Below are 19,342 nucleotides of genomic sequence, written 5' to 3' on the forward strand. Positions count from 1 at the left end.
AACATCGGCCGGGCGCGGTGGCTCAAGCCTGTAATCCCAGCACTTTGGGAGGCCGAGACGGGCGGATCACGAGGTCAGGAGATCGAGACCATCCTGGCTAACACGGTGAAACCCCGTCTCTACTAAAAAATACAAAAAAAACTAGCTGGGCGCAGTGGCGGGCGCCTGTAGTCCCAGCTACTCGGGAGGCTGAGGCAGGAGAATGGCGCGAACCCGGGAGGCGGAGCTTGCAGTGAGCCGAGATGGTGCCACTGCACTCCAGCCTGGGGGACAGAGTGAAGACTCCGCCTCAAAAAAAAAAAAAAAAAAAAAAAAAAAAAAGGCCGGGCGCGGTGGCTCAACCCTGTAATCCCAGCACTTTGGGAGGCCGAGGCGGGTGGATCACGAGGTCAGGAGATCGAGACCATCCTGGCTAACATGGTGAAACCCCGTCTCTACTAAAAATACAAAAAAAACTAGCCGGGCGTGGTGGCGGGCGCCTGTAGTCCCAGCTACTCGGAGGCTGAGGCAGGAGAATGGCGTAAACCCGGGAGGCGGAGCTTGCAGTGAGCCGAGATCGCGCCACTGCACTCCAGCCTGGGTGACACAGCGAGACTCCGTCTCAAAAAAAAAAAAAAAAAAAAAGAAAAAACAAAATTCTGCATGAATTTTTTAAGGACAGACTCCTACACAAGAAGCCAGTAGTGAGAAATAATAACTACAGTTAAAATAGAACTATAAATAAATCAAATCATAAATGTGACACAAGAGCATTAAGTTCTGTGCAAGATATTTACATCAAACAATTATTACCAAGTAGTAGTCAACTTATCCAAGGTTTTTTCATTTTTATTTCTGCCCTAACTCAAATTCTTCACTGAGAACATGAATTTCATTGTGTTTATTATTGATACTTATTTGTAAGTTAAAAATATAAATAATTTTGGTGGGATATCTCAAATTTTACGCTTACTGAGCGTAATATTAAGCTTACTGAGAAACTACAAGACGACTTTTTTCAATAAGTAGGCAAAACCTTTTTATAGTTACCATTAATGAGGTGATGTACTACAAAAGCTTCGTATACCAGTGTTACACCTCAACATAAGTCACTCTATTACTTTTGTATTACAGTTAACAGCATAAACTTTCCTACATAGTACTACTACAATTTCTTTTTTAAATTTGGGAGCTGCATAAATATCCACCCTCCCCAAATTTCTCAATACTTACGTGGTCACAATTACATTGTAATCTTCATATCTACTATGAATGTTAAATCTAATTTGTTTACGTTCTTCTTGAGAACCTAGAGTTTAAAAACAATGAACACATTTTGACTGTATTTATTGTGCTGTACTTTATTTTTAATTTCCAAAGTTAAAAGCAGAATGACATATTCTTACCATAGTAACAGAGCACCTTCAAAGTAGGGCACCATAAATTAACTTCCCTTAACCAGTTATCTATGGAACAGAAGAAATATTATTTGCATCTGCTACAATAGGGTATGTTCACACGGTTAAATGAACACTAAACTTTGACAAGTGCTACTTAGAAATTAGTCTTTTATAAAATGCAAATACTGGCCGGGCAAGGTGGCTCACGCTTGTAATCCCAACACTTTGAGAAGCTGAGGTGGGTGGATCACCTGAGGTCAGAAGTTTGAGACCAGCCTGGCCAACATGGTGAAACCCCAACTCCACTAAAATACAAAATTAGCCAGGCATGGTGGTGGGCGCCTGTAATCCCAGCTACTTGGGAGGCTGAGGCACGAGAACCTGGGAGGCAGAGATTGCAGTGAGCCAAGATTGTGCCACTACACTCCAGCCTGGGTGACAGAGTGAGATTGTCTTAAAAAAAAAAAATTAAAAATTAAAAATTAAAATATAAATACCTTGATGATTGCTTTTATCACAGACCCTTTACAATATTACTCCTTATGAAACTTATGTAAAATGATCTTGAAGTTTTGTGAGGTATCAAAATGAAGGGTAGAGGACCAAATATATTTACAGCTGATTATTAAACTCCAATTTAAAGAGAAGGGGTTTTGTTACATTCACATGTGCAAATATTCTCTTATTCTAACTTCTGCATCCAACAAATTGAGAAAGAATGGAACAGTTATATGAGTAGGAATTAATTACATACCTTCATCCAATAAATGTTTAATTTTACATTTAAAAGTGCTCATTTTCTCTTAGTCATTTTAAAAAGTAAAAGTATTATGAAACCAACATAAATGGCACTTGGTCTATAATTTAAAACTGACTTACATTTGAGTTATTTTCTTTTTAAAAGACTGCCAATATAATCAAACATATATATAAACAAAGCAGAAAAGTATAAGGAGACCATAAAATTAATATTCATCTCTACAAACTTTTGTTTCAGTCACGCAACTGAAACCACAGCACCCCTCCGACACACACCCTTACACACACTCTCTTCTACCTATATGAAACATGATAACGTTAAATACAGTTGTCTCCAGTATTACAAACCTATAGTTGAAGCTGGAACAACGATCAAATGAGGACCATTATTACCCTCCTGATAGAGGTATGCCAGAAATGCAATGGCTTGAATAGTTTTTCCTAGGCCCTAAAAAGTTTAAAAGACAATATATAAAATTTTAAAACAAACAAAAAATAAATACATAAAAATACAAAAGAAAAAGCAATACTTCTACGCTGTATTCACTTTTGATTTCCCATAATGCAACTCTAAAGGAATTTCTACTACGTTCTTAGTTCTCAAATGACAGAATTGATCATAGTCTCCAAATGAGGCTATAACTTACTTTACTGAGAAGGATAGACAGATCTTCATTGCTAGTTCATATATCATAATATGGAAGACTTTTTGCATTGCAAGGAAAGGATATAATTTTGGTTATTGCTTATACACACTGAATGTTTAATATCCACTGAATGGTTTGAGGGCAATGTCCCATGACTAAATGGAGGAAACATATGCCTAATCTATCCCAGCAATTCTACCCTTAAGAATATAATCATGATATGAGAGCTAATGTTGGCAAAAGGACTTGGGTAGAATGTTCATAGTTTTATCATAATAGCCAAACACTGGAAATAACCAAAACAGGTTGGGTGCCGTGGTGCGTGCCTGTAATCCCAGAACTTGGGGAGGCTGAGGAGGGTGGATCACTTGAGCCCAGGAGTTCGAGACAAGCCTGGGCAATATGGCAAAACTCCATCTCTACAAAAATTACAAAATTAGCCAGGCATGGTGGTGAATGTCTGTGACCCCAGATACTCGGGAGTACTGAGGTGGATGGATTGCCTAAGCTCAAGAGGTCGAGGCTGCAGTGAGCTGAGAGCGCGCCACTGCACTCCAGCCTGGGCGACAGAGCAAGTCCCTGCCTAAAAAGAAAGAAGAAAGAAAGAAAGAAAGAAAGAAAGAACAAAAGAAAAGAAAAGAAAAGAAAAGAGAAAAGAAATAACCTAAATACCCATATCCAACAGAAGAAGATCAACAAATTGCAGTGTATTTATATCATGGACTACCATCCCACATGGCAATTAAAAAAAAACAAAAACAAAAACAAACAAACTACTGATACACGTAAGAACATAGATGGACCTCAGTAACATTATGTTGCACCAAATGAACCAAAACAAATAGTATACAGTATACTGCATATACTGTATAACCAGAAAAAATTCCATGGCAATAGGTATAAGAATAGTGAAGACTTGGAATCAACCCAAATGTCCATCAGTGACAGACTGGATTAAGAAAATGGGGCACATATACACCATGGAATACTATGCAGCCATAAAAAAGGATGAGTTTGTGTCCTTTGTAGGGACATGGATGCAGCTGGAAACCATCATTCTTAGCAAACTATCACAAGAACTGAAAACCAAACACCGCATGTTCTCACTCATAGGTGGGAACTGAACAATGAGATCACTTGGACTCGGGAAGGGGAACATCACACACCGGGGCCTATCATGGGGAGGGGGGAGGGGGGAGGGATTGCATTGGGAGTTATACCTGATGTAAATGACGAGTTGATGGGTACAGCACACCAACATGGCACAAGTATACATATGTAACAAACCTGCACGTTATGCACATGTACCCTACAACTTAAAGTATAATAATAAACAAATTAAAAAAAAAAAAAAAAAAGAATAGTGGTAGCAGCAACAACTGGAAAAAAGCATGAGAAACTTTCTAGGATGATGGAAAAGTTGCTCTGGGTAGTAGTCACATGGGTGTACATATATGTAAAAAGTCACTAAACTGTACATTTGTATATTTTACTGCAACTAAATTAGACATCATTAAAATACCTGTTTTAAAAAGCTACTTAGGAGATACAGCTCCTCAGGGGAACTGAATGCTACCCAACTGTTGTGGACTGAATTATGTCCACCTCCTTGCCACTGACAATACATATGTTGAAGTCATAACCCCCAATGTCACTGTATTTAGAGATAGGGCTTTTCAGGGGGAAATTAAGGCTAAATGAGTTCATAAGTGTGGGGCCTGAACCCAATATGACTGTCCTTGTAAGAAGAAATACCAGGCATGTGTACATACACAGAAAGAACCACATAAGGACAGAGTAAGAAAGTGGCTGTCTTCAAGTCAAAGAGAGGACTCAGGAGAAATCCAAGCTACCAATAAATACATTGATCTTGGACTGTCCATCTCCAGGATTGTGAAGAACAAATTTCTGTTGTTTAAGCCACTCAGTCTGTGGTATTTTGTTATGGCAATGCTAGCTGACTAAGCCATCAACTTATAAATATTGTGTTGCGCTTTGAAGGTTACAAAAATAGTTTCACATAATATATACCTCATTTGATAGTAAATGCAATCTTATGATAAAAACTATCTATATTTTATTATTAGTTTTGAGATTAGGTCAATTGGCAAGGATCAGATAGCTCCTGAAAGGCAAAGTTGGGGACCCCAAACCCAGGTCTGATTTCCAAGTGCAGTCACACAGCTGAAATGCTATATATTCTGTAATTTCTGTAATTATTTTGAAATCCTGTGTATATTATTCACTTTTCTATTAGATAAACAGTTATCTTTGTTTCAATGACAGTATGAAATATGTACGGGAAAATATCTTACAATGCTACAGATTACTTTTCTAGAGGCTAAACAGGGAACAAATATCATTATCTGTGTTAATTTTTATTTTAGGAATCCAACACATAGTGTAACATTTTCTTTGCTGAACATCTTAAACATATACTTCAAAAAAGTATAGCTGAAGGAATAGAGATGTTAGATTAAAGGTCAAGTTTCCACATGACAACACCTGGACTACTGGCTATAACAAACTTAGTGAGCTTAGCTTTAAGGAAATGTGATTTGAGAAAGAACAGAGACCTGGAGAGACCTCTAAGAAAAATAAAACAGCTGAAATGATGTCGCTGATATATATGTGGATTTATTCATTGACAAGGACAGGGATCTAAGTTAAAATTTTAAAGGCAGCTGTAGAAAAAGCACATATATTACACATATGTATGTGCATACACATGTACATACACAATATCTGCAGAAGGTAGTATCTAGAAAAGAAGACACCAAACTAGTTCTTGTTTAAGTGGTGGAATTATAGGTGACTTTTATTTTGATTTTTTAATTTGTATTTTTATGTTTGTAACATGTATTTACTAATTTGATAATCAGAAAGACAATAAATCTATCTTCATCTTGGGGAGGAGTTAGGAGGGTAGAACTATATCAAAAACAAAGATGAGATAAAATATAAGATACTGAGGTGGCAGGAGTTAACTACAGTAGCAAGAAAAAATTTCTTGTTTAAATGACAGCAAGAATACCTTTTAATGACATTTTGAACAACAAATCCTAGAAATAAAGTACACTTACCATTTCATCTGCCAAAATGCCATTAAGTCCATGTTTATGTACCAATGCCAGCCAATTCAAACCAACCTTCTGATAGGGCTTGAGTGACAAACTGGTAAAGAGAGAGTTACCAAATATTACACATTTATATTTCTATTAGTTTTCTATTAGTTATTACAACGTACATAAAAACTAAAATGCCTAGGTCTAATCTTACCTTTTAACTGTTAGACGCAATGTACACCTACTTAAAAAAATGAACCCAAGACATAAATGATTTTTCAGATCTTCCCAAACTTTACTCTCTATTCTTATTTATTTCTTCTGGCAAGGAAAATCAAGCATTTCCATATTTGGTCATAATACAGTACCTCCAAATTAATTCCATAAATGATTAGAATATTAAGTATGATAATATATTACTAAGCTAGTATTTACACTAGAAAATTGAATTGTGTTGATTTGATTTTTAGCACATTAAAAAACTTAAAAGTATTAGACAAAAAAAACACAAACATAATTTGCTACTTTGGCCAGGTAGGTTTAATAAACACTTTCTGAATGTGTGCCAATCACTCCTAATATCAGTGGTATGTATAATTCTGGAGCACGCATGTATGTGTGTATTATGTGCATACTATGTACAAATGTACACAGCACATGTTTAGCAAAATTATTTGACACTTGCATGCTACTTTCTACTCACTGATGTTCACTGATGTTTTAAGGACAGTGAACATCAGTGAGTAGAAAGTAGCATGCAAGTGTCAAAAACCTTATTTAATTTGGAAACACAAAAACAGACTAATCCCTGAGAATGAATTGTTTGGAAGGTAATATGGCAGAGTTATAAGGAATGAAAACAGTGGCTCATGCCTGTAATCCCAGCATTTTGTGAGGCTGTGGTGGGCAGATTGCTTGAGCTCAGGAGTTCGAGACCAGCCTGGGCAACATGACAAAACGCTGTCTCTACCAAAAATACAAAAAAAATTAGTCGGGTGTGGTGATGTATGCTTGTAGTCCCAGCTAATTAGCTACTTAGGAGAGACTGAGGTGGAAGGATCACTTGAGCCTGAGCCCAGGAGGCAGAAGTTATAGTGAGCTGAGATCATGCCACTGCACTTCAGCCTGGGTGACAAGCCAGACCCTGTCTCAATTATCCAAAAAAAAAAAAAGGAAGGAATGAAAACAATAGTTCGAATGGTTAAAAACTATTAACAGTTACCATTTATTGAACATCTATTATACATAGGCACAGATATCATTTTTCAAACATCACCTCATTTAACCCTTTAAAAATCCCATAAAGTAGTTACTAAAATCACTTTAACAGATTAAAAAAACTTAATTTGCCTGAGGTTGCATAGCTAGAAAGTGTTAAGGCTAAGATTTTAAATCAGGATGCCGATCTCACTCCAAAACCTATTCTCATATTCACTAGAACACCTTGCATTAATGCGAAAACATAGGACAAGGTCATGCCTCCCATTCTCCAGCTTGTATCCTGTCCCCTTAATTTCCTCTTGCATATATCCTGTTTGCACACAGGGAAGGGTCTGGACATAGCTATAGTATAATACACTGTTAAAAGATCAAACTCTGAAATCAAGACATAATTAGAACTGAGTGAAGAACAGGTAGTTTGAATGATGTCCATCTTAAATCAGAATCTATGTTTTAACTGTGGGGTTATGCAACTTATAAAACATTTCTCATTTAATACAATTAAAAGTATAGGTAGGAGAAAAAGCAGTATTTCGAAGGTCTTTAAATTCTTTTGCTGAATTTTTATAAAAAGTCTTTGGCTTTCCCAATCAATGTAATTTCTATGCTACTACTATAAAAGTATAATAAATATAACATGTTATCATAGATATTTTAATTTCCAGGTCCAAAAGAATTCTTTCTACTATAACGGTGAGAGTAAATGCTAAAACTGGAATATTTACCATATTTCAGACTATGCTATGGGCTTTATATACATTATTATTTCATTTAATCCATATTAAAAATAGGAAATATTAATTATCTGCATTTTACAGATGAGAAGTTCACTGGGGCTCACAGAAGTTAAATAACCTGCTCAAGGTCATGCAGCTAACCAAATCTGTATCTTCAATGGTAGTGTCAGTATCCAATCCAGGTGTGATCCAGAGCTCAGCACTTAACCAGTAAATAGCAGAAATGAAAAAATTCTCTTTCATCCTGACCCACCCATCCTACAGTCAACACAACACTGAGTTCTCCATTATTTTAATGCATCCTTCCCAATGCTTTAGTCATCCTATTCACATAAGGCTCACAATTTACGACTAATGAAACTTGATAAGGTAGACATACATCACTTATAAATGCAGCCGAGGGCACACATGCCATCTCAACATAAGACCTATCACAAATGGCCACGAAAAAATCTTAATAAACAAAAATTACTGAAATTCTTCATCACCAACATATATTGAGAAAAGAGTCTATTTATAATGAGTCAAAATACTCACTATAACATGAAATTTTAAAAAATGATGATGAAATCTAAAAAACTACTACATGGATTTTTAAAATTTAAATAAAATTGCTTTATTCAAAATCACAAAGAAATGATGGTAAGGTGTTTTGATCAGGAACTGAAACGGTTTTATTATATTGAAATATGTTATAAAAATATAAAGTATTAATGTATATATATGTTTGCTGTTCTGTTAGATTTGTCTAAATTACAAGTAGCTTTGTTGCTTACTATCATAGAACTGCTGCCAATTCCAGATCCTTTCTCAGCATGTGAAAGGACCAAAGAAAATGTAATTTTGATAGACTCTGAACCCATTTATTATAACATTTAAAAATAGGATACCTATATTCTTTTCTAGTTGGTTCTATTATTTAGATGCTATATAATCATACTTCCCATTTATTTCGATGCTTCACAGTTTTCTAAGAATTTTCATGACTGAATATAAATCTGAACCACCAATTTGCTGGTAAGAACAAAAGGATTTGCTCAGGTCTTCTGAATAAGTGCTTTCTTCTCAACAGAGTACTAAAATATCTCTAAACTGAAGATTTTTTCTCTCTCACTAAGGAAAAAAATGATTTAAAGATTTTCTGAGATGATGAAAGAAAATGAGGCAACAGGCTATTTTGAAGTTATTGTTTTGTTAGGGGAAAAAAACAAACACAATTCCCTCTAGTGTTACTATGATTTCCTCACAGTCTGAAAATTCAACTGGGTTTAAATCTGCCAGAGAAACTAGTTTCAAAATTATTTTCAAAGGTGAGAAAGGCATAAAATAGAAATAACAGGAGTACATATGATGTGCTAAATTTGAGTTTAAAATAAAGAAATACAGAGCTAGAGAGACTTGTTTAAAGTAGTTCATAGAAAACAGGTTAGGGATGCTGTCCAACCAAAAGTTTATGTCCTGTTAAGTATGACATGGCTGCTGCAAATACTACCACAACATGTTTGTACTGACAGAAAAATGTTCAAACTAAAACATTTACATCCTACTACTTTTGAGTTAGTGAAACCACATCTGCAGTGTTAATTTGCATTCGCATCACTGTCAAATGGTCTCAGAGCTCCTGTGTAAGAACAGGGTAGGAACCATACTCTCAAGTTCAGGATGAACAAGATCAGAAGAACCTTGGCAGATTTAGCTCAAAAGGCAAGACACACATGATTAAATATATTGTATTCTGAACATGTGAGAAATCTTTTTAGTTTAAGGCTGATAAATTATGGATTAATTAACTAGAATTTTAGAGACGGCTACGTTTTTAGTAAGAATAAAACAGGAGAAATACTAAGGATTTTTTTCTTTTCCCTCACTATTTTAAGCAATTTAAATTTTGACATTTTAAAATAAAGATTATGAATGTAATGCTTTTGAAGTACATATGAAAACTTTAACTTTTCCCTACAGAGATTTTATTTTTCACGAGAAATTCTGGAATATCTATATTTCTAAAAGGCAAACTTTCTTCTATAATTCACATAAATTTGCAACAGTCTGTAGCAAAGTAAACTTTGTTATGAAGAATATGTTCTGTTTAGAGAAAAATGCACGCATGATAGGTATTCATCAGGGTAGTCTAATATTTTCCCCTGTCCTAATAAATCCTTTACTAAAGCAAGGAAACAACTTTAAATGTGTACATACTAAGTACCCACAACGCCTGGCCAGTACACCAAGTAAAAATTGCTTATGCAACTCTTATCCTGGATGAAGAACAAAAATTAAGATAACAAATTGTAACCCCTAAAAGTACACTTAAATAAGCTCTAAAGAGACTATCTATACAGGTTTTAGAAGTTGTACTTTGGATAAGATCCAACAAGCACTTAAAAAAAACTACTATTTTTCTCATCTATTAAGTATTTCATTAAAAAAATCCTCAGTCTAATGGAGGATAGTTTATTACCTGATCAAACTATTTACAAGTAACAGGACTTTGTGAATGTGGTTTTGAGAGAGAAATTTTTTAAGTGATGCAATAAAGCACTTGATTTTTAAAAATCCAAATTATGATAAAGTAGACTCAACTGGGTAAGTCTTGTAGAGTGAAGAACTCCCCATATCCAATGCTGGAGAACAAGAAGCAGCAGCTCCAACTACACTTTTAGGAGATGAAATTTGCTGATATAGTTCTTTCTATGCAACAGAGAAAAGAGCTTCTTTGTGGGAACTGCATCACGTTTCCCTACATCATCCCATAGCACCCTAGAAGGGCACAGAAAAGATTGTAGCTTACTATTAAAGGCCAGTAATCATCTTGTTTTTTTTTCCATACCTTGATTTTAAATTATTAACCAATGATCAGCAAATATGCTTTGATCATTAACTTAGAAAAATATCAGAAGTAAATAAAATCAGCAACTAAGGCAATTAATTTTAATGAGATCCTACTGCTAATCTTAACTATCAGAAATACTCTGAACAGATGTAACTCATTTTGAAAGTTGCGTAACATTGCAAAGTATGGCTATACCATAATTCATTTCAATTATTCCCTAATTTTAGGAACTCCATTTGTTTCCATGGTTTTGCCACTATAACCATCATACTATTAACAGTTTTATATTGTTTTTTAAAAAAGGGAAGTATTCTAAACAGTTCTGAGTCTCCAAATTACTTAAAAATATACAAACTTTTAAAGGAAATTCAACACAATTTCCCCCACCCCAATCCACCAACAACATGCAAAATGTGGGTGATCACAATTACGAAAACCATTTTAATATGTACTGGCCACTAGACGGTATTTTTTTTTTTTTTTTTTTGCATGAATTCTGGCAAGTATTTTATTGAAAGTAGCAAACTGGGGAAACATGTAGACTTATATGGTCTATTTAATCAAAGTATCTGTCCTTCCTCTTAGTAATGTATTTCTACCCCAAAAGGAGATTTAAAAAGCTGGCCTTATCAAAGCATTTAAAACATTTCATCACAGTATGAGATATCATTTCATTTTATTTATGATTAAAAAGAAAATGGGATAGGAAAGCAATTTTTACGCTGATGCAATTAAGCAGCTGACATTTTTTTAGGACATCAAATTTGTATATAGGAATAGCTAAAACCACTTTTTCATTTTCTGTGATTATATAAACAATTATCTGTTATCAGGCAAAAAAAGACACTGGTCATAGAGCATCATACCATCCCCCCCTTTAATTCATAATGATATGATAGAATAAAATACCCTACTTGGGGGTGGGGGAAATGAATGAAAACCAGTTCATAGTCCACTTATGTGCCATTACAGAAAATCTGGGGATTCTCTCCTACCACTAGTTGCCATATCACTTTCTAGGCATGATACAGAAATAAATAAGTTCAGATATTTTATACAATTGAGATAAAATATGAATAAATATATTCAACAAAGATTACCTTTGGTTTAGAATGGAAGGTTGTTCTATGTTCCATCCACCTCCATTTCCAGTAAGCATGGTAACTTGTTTGGTCAATTTATTTGAAATGTCTTCACATTTGTTCATAAGCCTTATAACTACATCTCTTTCTTGGATCAGTGTTTTACAATGCCATATCAAATCTTCTGATAAGCCATTAGTTTTGGACATCTTTGTGAACTATGGCATAAAAAGAAAAATAATTGAATAGTTCAGATCTAGGAAAGAGAAAGGCAATCCTGATTTCTGTATGAGGAAAACAAGCTTGATAATTTAAACCTTTACTTAATGAGCTTATAGTTAACTACTAAGAGAATCTGATTCTTCATGTTTATATTTGAATTGCTACATGTTTCACTTTTATATTCTACTGTCACATATCAAACTCATTATGTTAAAATAAAATATATCTTACCTCAAAAAATGCATAATCCCAAACTCGTTACTTTGACCCTGGCAGCTAATCTCTTATAGGAGAAACGCTAGCAAGTAATTGTTACTATCTCCTATGAAGGTTTTAGAAACATTTCAAAACCTAATTCACTTTTGTAGTCACTGCAAATCTGATCTCTCACCTCTATGTGTCATTTCCTATGACTATTACATATTAAGATTAATCTTCTTAAAAGATATTTTTCCACATCTATCATCAAAGTGTAGCCCTTCAAGTTTTCAAAACTCCAATTATTTGTCACTTGATATTTTACTTCTAACCAGAGACTATTACATGCAGAGATATTACATGAATCAAAAGTTAACTATGACCAATTCAATAATTAGATAAGGTTTTTAAAAATTAGTTTCAACACTACAAACAGTTCTCTGTGAAAACTCACAGAACTTCTTTCAAAACACAGTTGTATTTATTTTTCAAAAGGAGGCACTGAATATTTCATACGTAAAAGCTATATCAGAATTAGAATTTTTCAGATAGATAGCTGAAAATGTATATCCTAAAAAAATGACAAAAAATATTTTTAGTGGAAAGGATGAGAAAGCCCAAAAGCTATCTGAAATATCTGGGGCAAAAATGAAAATCCCATAAGCCAGAACTAAATACAGGAAACTAAAATAAAACCATCTATTAGGAAAATACCACACATGATTTTTATTCATGTCATCCTATTTAGCATATTTTTCCAAGTTATAACAAGAATCACATTAACAACTGTAAGTAATCACAGTATTTCTAAGTTGAGTGAAAAGCTCAAGCAATAGTAATTAAGTGCTTTAGGGATATACTTAAGATAATTTAATAAAACACAGTTTATAGCAATATACATTTTCGTATTTATCCCAGAATAACTTGGAAATATACAAAATATCCAATCTATTCTTAGCACTTCAAAAATGGCACTGTAAAATACTAAGTTTATTTGCACACTACTCTACATTTTCCACAGGGACAACATTCATAATCACAATGTGATCTCCCACTCCCCCTACTTTGTGCTTTTCAGGGGAAAGATCTATACATAAGCAGCAGTATAGATAAGAATCAGTGTCTTAAGGAGGTTCTACCAGAACTTTTAGCTAAAATACTTTTATTTTTCAATGCAACCAAAAATTAGAGGCCAAAAAACCAATCTCATGCTGATTGTAGTATGTGTGTGTAATATATGTATATGTGAGAGAAACCCAACAAATTAATCAGAAAATAAGGAATGAACATACATTATGTGCCATTTAGGTGCTAGGCACTATTAGATACCTTTTATTCAGTAACTCATTAAATCCTCATAACTACCACCAATAGTAGTCTACCAAATCTAGACGAAAAAACTAAGGTTCAATTTCTAACATCACAAAGCTGGGTAAGAGAAAAAGTCCATGCTCTTTTCACTGTAACTAGTACCTCCCTAAATAAAATAATTTAAGACCTTAAAAGTTCAAAATAAACTTTTTTTTCTGTAACCAACTACCATTTATTAAGTTCTTCTTTTTTTTTTTTTTTTAACAGAAATTACTCTAACTGTTGAATTATCTGGGAGATAGACACAGCCCCTGTCCTTGTGGCCTATGATCGTTGGGAAACACAAGTTAACAATTTCAAGCATAACCACTGGTATAAACAAGGGAAATAACAAAAGTTCATGGGCACTCATCACAAAAAGACTAATAAAATCTAAGACCTAGGAATTCCTTATGGAGTAAGAAGCCAGAAATAATAAAAGAACTGTTTTAATGGAAAGATAAATTCACATGTCAGAACCTAGAGAAGCAACAGACAAGTCTGAACAGGAAGGCAGTAAGGGTATGAATCATGTTGATGAGTTCTAAACTGAACTTACGGGCATCAAAAGGCTACTGAAGGGTTTTAGAGAGTTCCTGTTTAGAAAGAACTCTATGAGAGTAATGTGAAGGAGGTTTGAGAGCAAAAACACTATTAAGGTGGCTTTGAGTTGAGAGACAATAGTGGCCTGTGTTGGACACAGAGAAACTGATAGATTTATGATCTTTAGGAGGTAGAATCCATTAAGTGTAGGGAGATGAGTGAAAAGAGTTAAGCCTAACTCCCAGACTTCTGGCTTCAATGCTAACAGATTAGTAGTACCATCTATTGAGATTAAAATTTACCAAGTTGGCAAGGGAAGTCTCTTTCTGGATATATTAAAGTTGGGATAGCTACCAAATTTTGGAGAGAGAGCCAGTGGTTAAATAAAGATCTGTATCTTAGGGAGGAGATATAAGCTGGAGAAAAAGATGCCACACAGGTGACCATCAAAGTCAAAGATGCTGATGAGATTACCTAAGGAAAAGCACATGAAATTCAAGATTAGAAGACTGAGAGCAAAACCCTGAAGAACATCAACATTTAAAAGCGTTTTAAAATAGACAAAGCAAGAAGAAATGTAGGATGTGGTATCAGAGAAGCCAAGGAAGAAATAATTTCAAAAAGGAAAGTGTTAAGTTTTAACTGACAAAAAACAATAAACTGGCCAGGTGCGGTGGCTCATCTAATCCCAGCATGTTGGGAGGCCAAGGCAGGAGTATGGTCTGAGCCCAGGATTTCAAGACCACCCTGGCAACATGGCAGAACTCCATCTCTACCAAAAACACAAAAATTAGCCAGGTGTGGTGGCATGTGCCTGTGGTCCCAGCTACTCAGGAGGCTGAGGTGGGACGATGGCTTGAGCCTGGGAGTCAGAGGCTGCCATGAGCCAAGACGCCACTGCACTCCAGCCTGGGTGATAGAGACCCTGTCTCAAAAACAAACAAACAAACAAACAAACAGACTTACTTAATCTTTCACTGATTATAATGAATTTGTATAAAATACACCACACGGTAAATAATTTCTATAGTATTTCTCATGGACAGTTCTGAGTAATTAAATATGTAGCTAATTCACAGTGGTTATAAATGTGTAATTTTATTCACAATAGTTATGCTTTGAAGATATGTGCCAGAAGCACACGGAGAGGTAAATACTCATCTAATTACATATTCATAATTCAGTAGATATCTAAAGATGTTACTGTATTGCTGAAGGTTAGTGCCTAAGCATAGTACGAGTTTAGTGGTAAGTAACAGCCAATATTTTCTGAGAAACAGATTAAAAGTAAAATGTGAAGATTCCTAACATGTAAGTCACACAACCATTATTACGAAAACCAATGTTAGATTACACTAAGTGAATATATTCAAAGTGAAGCTGAAGCACACTGAATCTTTATAAAGCAATTATAGGTCTCATTTCTTTTTCACTTAAAAAAGAATATACTACTATTCTTCAAATATTTTCAAAAGCTTGTTATACAAGAGGTAACTCTGAAAAAATTAGTATATTGTGATCTAATCTTATGATTTTTGTAATATAAAAATTATTTTATTATAAAATAATCATTATATTATTTTCTGCCACTGAACAGCTTTCTGAAATATAAAATTTCCTTCATAGCTGAAACTTCCTAATATAAAAAAATTACAGCAGACATAAATCACAAATTCACTTAAGTGGTCCCATTTATACATTTAAGTTTGGTGTCTTTTTATTTATGAAAAAAATTTTCTTCCTTTTACTTATTTTTTAAGAGCATAAATTAATTATGGTCATTTGGAAGCCACGAGAAAGGGTTAAAAGGTGGGGGTGACCAATCATTATTTTGAGAGCTGGAAAATTAAAGGAAAGAATAAACACTTACTCTGAATTCTGCATACAAACAGCAACATTTAGAGTGGCAGATATAAGGAAGTTCTTTTATAGATAATTCCTAAAGAAGTAGCAATAACAGTATTAAAATATTATTTTTGCAGGCTGGCATGATGGCTCACACCTGTAATCCCAGCACTTTGGGGGCCAAGGTGGGTGGATCATCTGAGGCTCCAGGAGTTCAAGACCAACACAGTGAAACCCTGCCTCTACTAAAAATACAAAAATTAAGTGGGTGTGGTGGTGCACGACTGTAATCCCAGCTATTCGGGAAGCTGAGGCACAAGAATTTCTTGAACCCGGGAGGCACAGGTTGCAGTGAGCCAAGATCACACCACTGCACTCCAGCCTGAGTGACGGAGTGAGAGACTGTCTCAAAATAAAATAAAAAAATAATAAAAACTATTAATTTTGCAATGGCTAATGAATTATGGATTCAGACATGTAGCATCAACAGCTGGTAATGTTACAAAAAGTAACAATCAGATATTACTGTCTTCTGATGAAAGAACACATCACTAACTATGTAATAATATTGGTGGGTCCATTTAACTTTCTAATTATCATTTTACAGAAAGTACTAGTCCAGTGGAACATGTTAAACTACACTGGGGAGGTATAATCAGAAAAGTTTAGACGGGAGTTATAGAACAAATGACCCACTTTCTTTACCAAAAACTGGAAAAAGAGAAGGGGAGAGAGTGGGGGATGAGGAACCTATAGATTAAAAGACTTAAAAGACCTATCAAGCAATCTCAGGGAGTTGACCTTACTTGGATCCTAATTCAAACTAACAAACTGAACCAATACTATGGCATTTATGAGACAACTGGAAATTTGAATTCTGAATATTTTGATATTAAGAAAGTACTGATGATTTTTATTAGATATGATAATGTTATGGTTTCTTCAGGAGATACATATTCAAAATTGTAAGGATAAAATGACATCTGAGATGTGCTTCAACATAATATGATGGAAGGAAGTGGACAAGAGTATGGAAGAAACACATAGGGGTTCATTATAACATTGTGTGCTTAAATTTCTTGTAATAACAAAATGGGAGAGGCAATGAAGGGGAGTGCAAGGTCATTCTTACTTCAGGATGCTTTAACAGTCAAGGGTTGGTCATGAGATTTTTAACTGAACTTCACTTCTTGGTTATTTTGAAGTTGAAATTTCAGAACAACTCCTTAGGACTCCCTAACACTCCCTACCTCTCCCCTCCCACACAAGTAAACCAACTTTAGAGATGATCAAAATGACTGTTGCTGATTTAGAATTTAGATCTATCTAATAACAACCCACTAACCAGGAAGGTAAAACAGAAGTAGACAGTTTTTCAAAGGAAAAAGAGTTTAATTGAATGATGAATTTACTATGATTTGATTCAGCTGTGACAGTAAACCCAAAATATGAGGGGTTTAAATAAAAGAAAGTTATTCATCTCTCATGTAAATAAAGACCTGAAGAATTGATTCAGATTTGGTATGTTGGTTCCAAAATTAAGGATTCTTTTAACTCTGTTGCTTCAATAACCTCAACATCCACCATCATACTGACCCTTCTATCAGCAGGAAGAAACAACGCTTTCCGAAAGTCGTAACGTATCACTGCGCATAGCCCATTGGAATGAGCTTTGTCAAACTATCACAAGGGAGGCTAAAACAGTCTTAATATATTGTGGGTAATATGTCCATAAGCCTGGCCATAAATCTGATTTAAAAAGCTATAGGGTGGGCATGGAGATTTAACAAAAAAAAAAGAAGAATGGTTTGATTTTAAAAAGTTCGATTCAATACGGCTAGAACTTAGTGGACAAACAGAAAACAGTTTCTCAGCATTTCATTAATAATATATACGACACTTGCAGTGCAAATTATTGTGAATATCTGCAGCTAATGTTTTTAAAGAGTCAGGCAACTGATGGCATTTCATTTTTAGACTTTCCCACAGGTAGGCACTATAATTACACCCCACTTACAGATGTTTGCTTACAGATATGTAAGCTGTTAGAAAATGGCAGACATGAATTCAAAATCAGGTAATCTAGCTTCATTATATTATTCACCTATCACCTAGTATGCACTTACAAAACCAATGGAATAAAAAAAGTGGCATGCACTGAATTCAGAAACAAGAGATTCAAAATGAGAGAGACAAAAAGATTCTCCAGGATGTCAGGAAAATGAAATCCTAAGGCCACAACTGATAAGCTGGCCTACAATGTAACTAGTCCAAATTGGAGCAGGTGATAAAATTCCTGATTTTCTAAAAAAGATGAAACTGACAGATTACGAGAGGTGTCTAAAATCTCAGGCCCAGGTGCAGTGGCTCATGCCTGTAATCCCAGCACCCTGGGAGGTGGAGGTGAACAGATCACTTGAGGTCAGGAGTTCGAGACCAGCCTGGCCAACATGGTGAAACTCCGTTTCTACTAAAAACACAAAAAATTAGCCAAACGTGGTGGTAGACGTCTGTAATCCCAACCACTCAGCAAGGTGAGGCAGGAGAATCGCTTGAACCTGGGAGGCGGAGATTGCAGTTAGCTGAGATCTCATCACTGCACTCTAGCCTGGGTGACAGAGCGAGACTATCTGAAAAAAGAAAAAGAAAAAGGAAAAGAAAAAAAAATCTGACAGGAAATTTAGGCAACTGGAAAAGACTTTAGAGTTGACATAATGACAAGTATATAAGAAAATAAACAGAAAAACCAAGACAAATAACTAGAAAAAAAAATGAGAGAAAAAAAAACATGTAGTATACTACATGGTTCATCTATGAAAGGAATCTGCATAGTCTTAACAATGCAGACACTAAAAATGATCTTCAAAATCACCATGTTAACATATATTAATAGAACTGGGGAACAGAAAATGGGTATGTGAAGTGAGGTAGACAGTGAGAGTTAAATCCTATTGTCTACAACGTTAAGTTGAGTAGATAAATTATCTATCAACTTAACGTCATTTTAGACAAAATGACAAAAAGTGCATTATAATTATATTACATAAAGATATGGAGGTGATCAGAACAATCAGACAAAAAGTCATGAAAGAAGTTATCTGCACTGTGGGTAACAGGTTGGGGAAAAGGGTGGATATAGATTTTTTGGGGGGAGAGAACAAGCCTATAGAATTATTTGTTAATCTAAGTGTATGTGTAAATAATAAAAGTATAAACATTAACAGAAAGTAAAGAAATCCAATAGTTAATATCTTCATTAATTTGGGGAGGGGGAAAGAGGGGCTCTCTCTTAAGGAAAGGTGTAAGAACACTGCTGCCACCATGTTACTATTTTTGGAACACAAAAATCACTTAATCCTGTAAGTTACTTAACTTTCCCCCAAAATAGATTTAAGAAATACAAAGTACCCTATAAATGTGGGATCTAATAGTAAATCTGAAGTTACTGAAAAGCACAGAAA

General features: G+C 34.8%; 1 protein-coding gene across 2 annotated transcripts in view; it reads right to left on the bottom strand.

Moving 5' to 3' along the window:
• Window positions 1-19,342, bottom strand: part of SMARCAD1 (SWI/SNF-related, matrix-associated actin-dependent regulator of chromatin, subfamily a, containing DEAD/H box 1) — an 86,333-nt gene that overhangs the window by 15,975 nt on the left and 51,016 nt on the right. For both annotated transcript variants that reach the window (XM_025386282.1, XM_025386283.1), the window contains 5 exons: window positions 11,742-11,941; window positions 5,869-5,959; window positions 2,487-2,586; window positions 1,386-1,445; window positions 1,213-1,288 (listed from right to left, as the gene is read on the bottom strand). In XM_025386282.1, coding sequence (XP_025242067.1) covers window positions 1,213-1,288; window positions 1,386-1,445; window positions 2,487-2,586; window positions 5,869-5,959; window positions 11,742-11,941 — 527 coding nt within the window. The remainder of the gene's footprint in view (window positions 1-1,212; window positions 1,289-1,385; window positions 1,446-2,486; window positions 2,587-5,868; window positions 5,960-11,741; window positions 11,942-19,342) is intronic.

The sequence above is a fragment of the Theropithecus gelada genome, chromosome 5 (assembly GCF_003255815.1).
Source record: "Theropithecus gelada isolate Dixy chromosome 5, Tgel_1.0, whole genome shotgun sequence".
In the NCBI taxonomy this organism is placed as follows: Eukaryota; Metazoa; Chordata; class Mammalia; order Primates; family Cercopithecidae; genus Theropithecus; species Theropithecus gelada.